Source organism: Penaeus chinensis, chromosome 31, assembly GCF_019202785.1.
Source record: "Penaeus chinensis breed Huanghai No. 1 chromosome 31, ASM1920278v2, whole genome shotgun sequence".
Classification (NCBI taxonomy): Eukaryota; Metazoa; Arthropoda; class Malacostraca; order Decapoda; family Penaeidae; genus Penaeus; species Penaeus chinensis.
Genome location: NC_061849.1, coordinates 8,424,236 through 8,431,735, shown reverse-complemented (window position 1 = coordinate 8,431,735; position 7,500 = coordinate 8,424,236). Strand labels below are relative to the sequence as shown.

The window sequence follows — 7,500 nt, the reverse complement described above, 5'->3', positions numbered from 1 at the left end:
GGAAATATATATATATAATCACATGTGTAAATATACAGTGTATATATTCAAACATATTTTCACACAAAAAGTATGTGTAAACATATTTCCCTACAGCAATATAACATCCAAACCCTACAATACATACACCACACATACATACTAAACAAATACATACATATACATATAATACATATGAATTACAATTGTATGTTTATAATTTTATGTCATATGTTATAATGTACTTATATAATTTGTATATATATACATACAAACAGACACATATATAAAGCATATATAAGTTTGTATGAAAAATACATACAATGCATATAAATAAGTATATATTACATATATTACATGAAGATACAGATATTTTTGGACGTGTTGTGGGGGTGTGTGTGTTTTTTTGTGTGGGTGTGTGTGGTGTGTTGGGGGTGTGTGTGTTGGGGTTTTGTTTTTTTTGATTGTTTGTTTTTGTTTAAATGAAAATCATATTATTATTTTTTAATAAGATTACGTAAAAAGGCCGCACGTAACAAGTCCGCGCAAACTTTAAAATCACTCACTCACTCATACAAAAGCGCCCACAACCACCACACACACACACACACACACACACCACACACACAACAACACACACAACACACACACACCACACACACACACACAACACCACACACACACACCACACACACACACACCACACACACACAACACACACACACACACCACACACACACACACACACACATCACACACACACATCACACACAACACACCTCACACACTCATCACAACCACACACACCACACACACCACCACACCACACAACAACACTCACACAAAAACACCAACACACACACGCACACACACACCACACCAACACCACACACACACACACACACACGCACGCACGCACACGCACACGCACACGCACACGCACACGCACACGCACATGCACACGCACACCAAAACACATTCTCTTTCATATGTTATCTTGATATTTAAAATATTTTATATGATTTATATATCTATACAACACGTGTAGTGTAAAATGTATATACATATTATGGATATGTAGTATATACATTTTGTATGTTATAATGTAATACAAAATTTTTATGTGAAAATGTAAAATACAATTGTGAAGTAAATATGTATATACATATATATATATTTTAAAATATGTATATACATATGTTTTTGTAAAATGTATAACAAAGTATTGTATACTGTATATACATAGGGAATTTTAAATAGGTATTTTCCCCTATGTATGTGTAAAGGTATATACATAATGTAAGTGTAAATAGGTAATACTTATGTATGTTGTATATATGTAATTTTCAAATTATGTAAATAGGTATATACATATGTATGTGGGAAAATATGTTTATACATGAAGTATACACATACATGTATATATGTAAAATTTATATACATATATGTGTAATACATATCAATACATTTTACATTATAAAGAGAGACATATATAGTATATTATATAATATATATTTATTATTTATTTATTTAGTGTAATATAACCTAATACATGTGTGTGTGTGTTGTTGTGTGTGTTGGTGTGTGTGTGTGTGGTGTGTGTGTGTGTGTGTGTGAAATTACACTACATACAGATATAATATGTGGTGTTTTTTAAATATTATTTTTGGGGTGTGTGGTGTGGTTTTGGTGTGTGTGTGTGTGTGTGGGGTTTTGTGTGGTTTGAGTGTTTTTGTTTTTTGTATTATAACAAATATTTATTCTAATAAACAAAAATTAATTATCTATATATATTTTTAAACATATTATATATAAGTATTATAATTTATTTATAGATATAGTATATATTTATTTATTTAATAATGATTTAGTATATTATGTATAATATTTTTTATAACATATACAATATATACATATTTATTTATTAATAATCATAGTAGTATATTTATAAAATAAATATTTATTGTGTATATATATATACATATAAATAAATATGTATATATATGTTTACCCTATATGTATATATATGATATATATGTAAAACATATATTTATATATATATTATGTACAGACATATTTAATATATATGTATTTATAATTTTTATATATGTATAAATATTTAATATTTATATATATGTAAAAAATTTTATATACTTAGATATATATGTATATATGTATATGTTTTTATATAATTTATATATGTATTAAAAAATTATTTTTTTTTATAGATAAAAAATATTTATTTATATATATGAAATATATTAGTATTTTATGGAATATACGTACTTATTGTATATGATATATAATATATATATATATATTTATAATAAATTTTAATGTATATATAGATTTTAATATTATAAAAGATATTTATAATATATGTATATATTTTTAAAAATATAATTTAAAAAAAACCATATATTTAAAATAAAAATAATATATATTTATAATATACAATATTTAAAATATATATATATTTATAATATAACATATATTTATAATATATATATAATTTATAATATATATATATATTTACAATATTATAATATTTATTTTAATATATATATTTATAATATATATTTATAATATATTTATAACATATATTTATATATAATTATAAAAATTTATATATGTATAATTTATATATATATATTTTTATATATATATATTTTTATATATAATATATATATTATATATTTTATAATAATTAATAAAAAAAAAATTATTTTATTTAAAATTTTAAATATCTATAATTTATATATTAAATATATATCTATATATATATATATTATATTTTTTTTATAATTTTATAATATAATTTTTATATATATATAATATATAATATATTTTATATATTTTTTTATATATAATTTATATGCTTGTATATATTTTTATATAATTATAGTATATATATTATATATATTTATATATATAATTTAAAATATATATTTAAATATAATTTTAAATAAATATTTATATAATATTTTTAATAAACTTATATACTTAATATAAAACAACACACGCGCACCACGCACACACACAGGCCCACCACACAGGCACACACACACACAGGCACACCAAACACACACACAAACACAACACCCCCACACACACACACAAAAACACACACACACACACACACAAAACACACACACACAACAACAAAAACATACACAATATATTTTATATATAATGTATAAATATTTAATATAATTTTTTTATGAATATTTTAAATACATTTTTATAAATAAAAATTATATATATTTGTATTCATTTTAATTTATATATTTAATATATATTTTTAAAAAATATACTTATATTTTTATATAATATTTTATATATATATATATAAAAAAATTTTAAAATTTTTATAATTTTTTATCATTTACAATATATATAATAATATATTTTAATAATTATATTTATATATATATAAAATGTGTTTTAAATATATATGTGTTTATATATATATATTTTTAATTTTTTAAAATATAAAATTATATATTTTTTATATTTTTAATGTATTTATAATATATAAAAAATGTTATTTAAAACATTTTTAAAAATTTTAATAATTTTATTTATATATATACATTTAATTTTATAATATTTATTTATAATTTTTTATATTTTTTTATAATATAATATATATTTATTTATAATATATATATTGATATACATTTATATGTATATAGTATATATATATTTATATTATACATATATATTTATATTATTTATATATATATGATATATATATATATTTATAATATATATATTGATAATATATATATTTATATTTATTTATATATTTAAATGTATATTTAATTATATATTTATTGATATATATATATATATATTTATTGATGTATATATATTTATTGATATATATATTTATTGATATATATATATATATTGATATATATATATTGATATATATGTTTATTGATATATATATATATATTGATATATATATATATTTATGAATTTATTGATATATAGTTATATATGTATTTATATATATGTATTTATATATGTATTTATTTTTATTTATATATGTATATGTATTATATATACATTATATATATATATGCATATATATGTATATATCACACGCACTCGCGCACGCGCACACACACACGCACACACACACGCACACGCGCGCACACACACACACACACACACACACACACACACACACACACACACACACACACACACACACACACACACACACGCACACACGCACACCACACCACACGCACACACACACACACACACACACACACACACACACACACACACACACACACACACACACACACACACACACACACACACACACACACACACACACATACGTACGCATGTACGCATGCGTATCTGTAGAAAAAGACTGGTAGTCGTGTATGTATGTATGCATGGATCTTGTTTATATCTCTTTCCTCGTGCGCGAGTGCTTGGTAGATATTTACGATCCTTGTGACATGACCATGTTGCTTTTTTTTATATTGGTCCATTTATTATTCAATAATATGATGTTTATTATTTGTGCAGTGTGAAATAATTTGTTATAAATCCCCTGAAGCTACTGCTGTGCTTTAACAGAAAATCCTTTATTTTATTCACCTTGATAAAGTTGAGGTTACTTTTGGCCAAGATATTTGTTACTAGTTTTGCACGCACAGATCAGTAAATGGCCTGGGGGGTGGGGGTTGTGTAGGCCGGGCACTGGTGACTAAACACCAGTACCGCAGTAAGGGCTCTGTGTATGGGCGTCATACTAACCGCCTTTGTGTTGACAGGTACCAGAAGACAGCCGGCGCCATGAGTGCCGTGGGAGAGAAGACGTCCTCGCTGTTCGGGGGCATCGGCGCCAAGTTCGGCCAGCTGAAGGAGACCCCGACGTTCAAGTCCTTCGAGGAACGGGTCGGAGGCGTCTACAGCGCAGCCAGGGTGAGTGGGCGCTTACGACTTCCCTCCGCAGATCCGAATCAGTTTGATTTCGTTTAATGTACATAGGCCTATTTATTGCATTTAAAGTATTTCCGTGGCGAGAATTGATACGTCAAATGTTTGACATAACTCCGTTTGGAAACGTCATCTGTCATGTGATAAACAATACATCCGTTGAAGTTAATCGTTTTGTACTCGGCTTTTAGTTCAGAAGCATTGGCACAAAATTGAAATGGTGCATGCGAAAAGTGTGCGAGAGAATTGAAATGCGAGGTCGACCGAGGTGCGTGCAGCCGGCGTCGAGCAGAGCAGTGGCGCCGGCTGCTCCGGCCTGCGTCGCGTCCCTGCGTTGCGTGGCGGCGGCGCTCCCTGGCGTGCATTTCCAGACTTCGGTTTATCATTAGAGTACCATTGCCTCTTGCCATGGCATCCCGACACTTAGGGCATTAGGTTCGAGATTTCTCAAGGCAAGGCATATCCGTTTGTCATTAGAAGCGCTGTGTAAACGGTCCGTGACAGGGCTGCCGGTTGTGTGTTTCAGTCTTACTTTATCGAACGCGAAAGAAAGCTTTGGCGAACGCACGTGCGCCGTCTGAAGAGGGGGTTCGTGCGAGAGATCATGTGTGCGTGTCCGTGTCCCGTGATCGTGTGCGTGCGTGTGTGTGTGTATTTGTGTGTGTAGGGGGGATGAACGTATGTGGACGTGTGTGAATGTATGTGCGTGTTTGTGCGAACGTGTGGACGGATGCGGGTAGAGTGCACACTTTATTAGTTTTATCCATTGATTTCCAAGAAAGCGTTCATCCCTCCGGTGCAATCTCGGGCTCCGTGAAACCGGCTGCGGACAGGGGCGAACGTTTGGACTAAGAACGGACTGAATGGTTGTGGCGATCGTAGAAACACTCGTCGAAAAGCGTAGGCCTCTAGGGGCGTGTCGGTTCCTTGGAAAAGTCTGGGAGAGGCTAATCAGGTTCGCTCTCTCCTTTGGAAGAGTCGCTTAGGAAAAGTTTGAAGGGGAACGCCTCGGCCCCTTCAGACGTCTCAGCGGCTCTGAGGTGTTTTGAGCGGCGCCGATGCTTTTCTTTTCGCGGTGGGTCCAAGGAAACGAAGGTGCTTTGTGAGCATTCGTTTATCATGGCAATACTTTATTTGCGAGAAAGGTCTGTAACTGAAATCGAGTACTTCAGAATTTCCTCCTTTATATAATTTCAGTGTATGTTTTTGCATGGATATCGTGGGAATAAGAATTAAGTATTGCAACAGGGGACAGAAATTGATTGTTTGATTTATAGTATAGCTCTGAGATTATGTTCAGATTTGAAGAACACTATTAGCCAAAACACACTCTTTTTTATTAAATGATGAACCTTATCTAGAAGTTGTTTGATGACATCTGCCAATAAGTAACCCATGTCATATACCAGTTACTTTCTCTCTCTCTCTCTCTCTGTTCCCCCCTCTCTCTCTCTCTCTGTTCCCCCCCTCTCTCTCTCTGTTCCCACCTCTCTCTCTGTTCCCACCTCTCTCTCTCTGTTCCCACCTCTCTCTCTCTGTTCCCACCTCTCTCTCTCTCTGTTCCCACCTCTCTCTCTCTGTTCCCACCTCTCTCTCTCTGTTCCCACCTCTCTCTCTCTGTTCCCACCTCTCTCTCTCTGTTCCCACCTCTCTCTCTCTCTGTTCCCACCTCTCTCTCTCTCTGTTCCCACCTCTCTCTCTCTGTTCCCACCTCTCTCTCTCTGTTCCCCCTCTCTCTCTGTTCCCACCTCTCTCTCTCTGTTCCCACCTCTCTCTCTCTGTTCCCACCTCTCTCTCTCTGTTCCCACCTCTCTCTCTCTCTGTTCCCACCTCTCTCTCTCTCTGTTCCCACCTCTCTCTCTCTGTTCCCACCTCTCTCTCTCTGTTCCCACCTCTCTCTCTCTGTTCCCACCTCTCTCTCTCTGTTCCCACCTCTCTCTCTCTGTTCCCACCTCTCTCTCTCTGTTCCCACCTCTCTCTCTCTGTTCCCACCTCTCTCTCTGTTCCCACCTCTCTCTCTCTGTTCCCACCTCTCTCTCTGTTCCCACCTCTCTCTCTGTTCCCACCTCTCTCTCTCTGTTCCCACCTCTCTCTCTCTGTTCCCACCTCTCTCTCTCTGTTCCCACCTCTCTCTCTCTGTTCCCCCCTCTCTCTCTCTGTTCCCCCCTCTCTCTCTCTGTTCCCACCTCTCTCTCTCTGTTCCCACCTCTCTCTCTCTGTTCCCACCTCTCTCTCTCGGTTCCCCCCTCTCTCTCTCTCGGTTCCCCCTCTCTCTCTCTCTCTCTCTCTCTCTCTCTCTCCTCTTCATCTCTCTCTCTCTTCATCTCTCTCTCTCTCTTCATCTCTCTCTCTCTCTCTCTCTCTCCATCTCTCTCTCTCTCTCTCTCTCTCTCTCTCTCTCTCTCTTCATCTCTCTCTCTCTCTTCCTCTCTCTCTCTCTCTCTTATCCTCTCTCTCTCTCTCTCTCTCTCTTCTCTCTCTTCTCTCTCTTTTACCCTCTCTCTCTCTCTCTCTTTTCCTCTCTCTCTCTCTCTTCCTCTCTCTCTCTCTCTC

The 7,500-nt window shown here is 32.7% G+C and overlaps 1 protein-coding gene across 8 annotated transcripts in view; it reads left to right on the top strand.

Moving 5' to 3' along the window:
* LOC125041650 overlaps nucleotides 1–7,500 on the top strand; it is a 67,049-nt gene that overhangs the window by 51,467 nt on the left and 8,082 nt on the right. For all 8 annotated transcript variants that reach the window (XM_047636782.1, XM_047636788.1, XM_047636783.1 and 5 more), the window contains one exon: nucleotides 4,782–4,932. In XM_047636782.1, coding sequence (XP_047492738.1) covers nucleotides 4,782–4,932 — 151 coding nt within the window. The remainder of the gene's footprint in view (nucleotides 1–4,781; nucleotides 4,933–7,500) is intronic.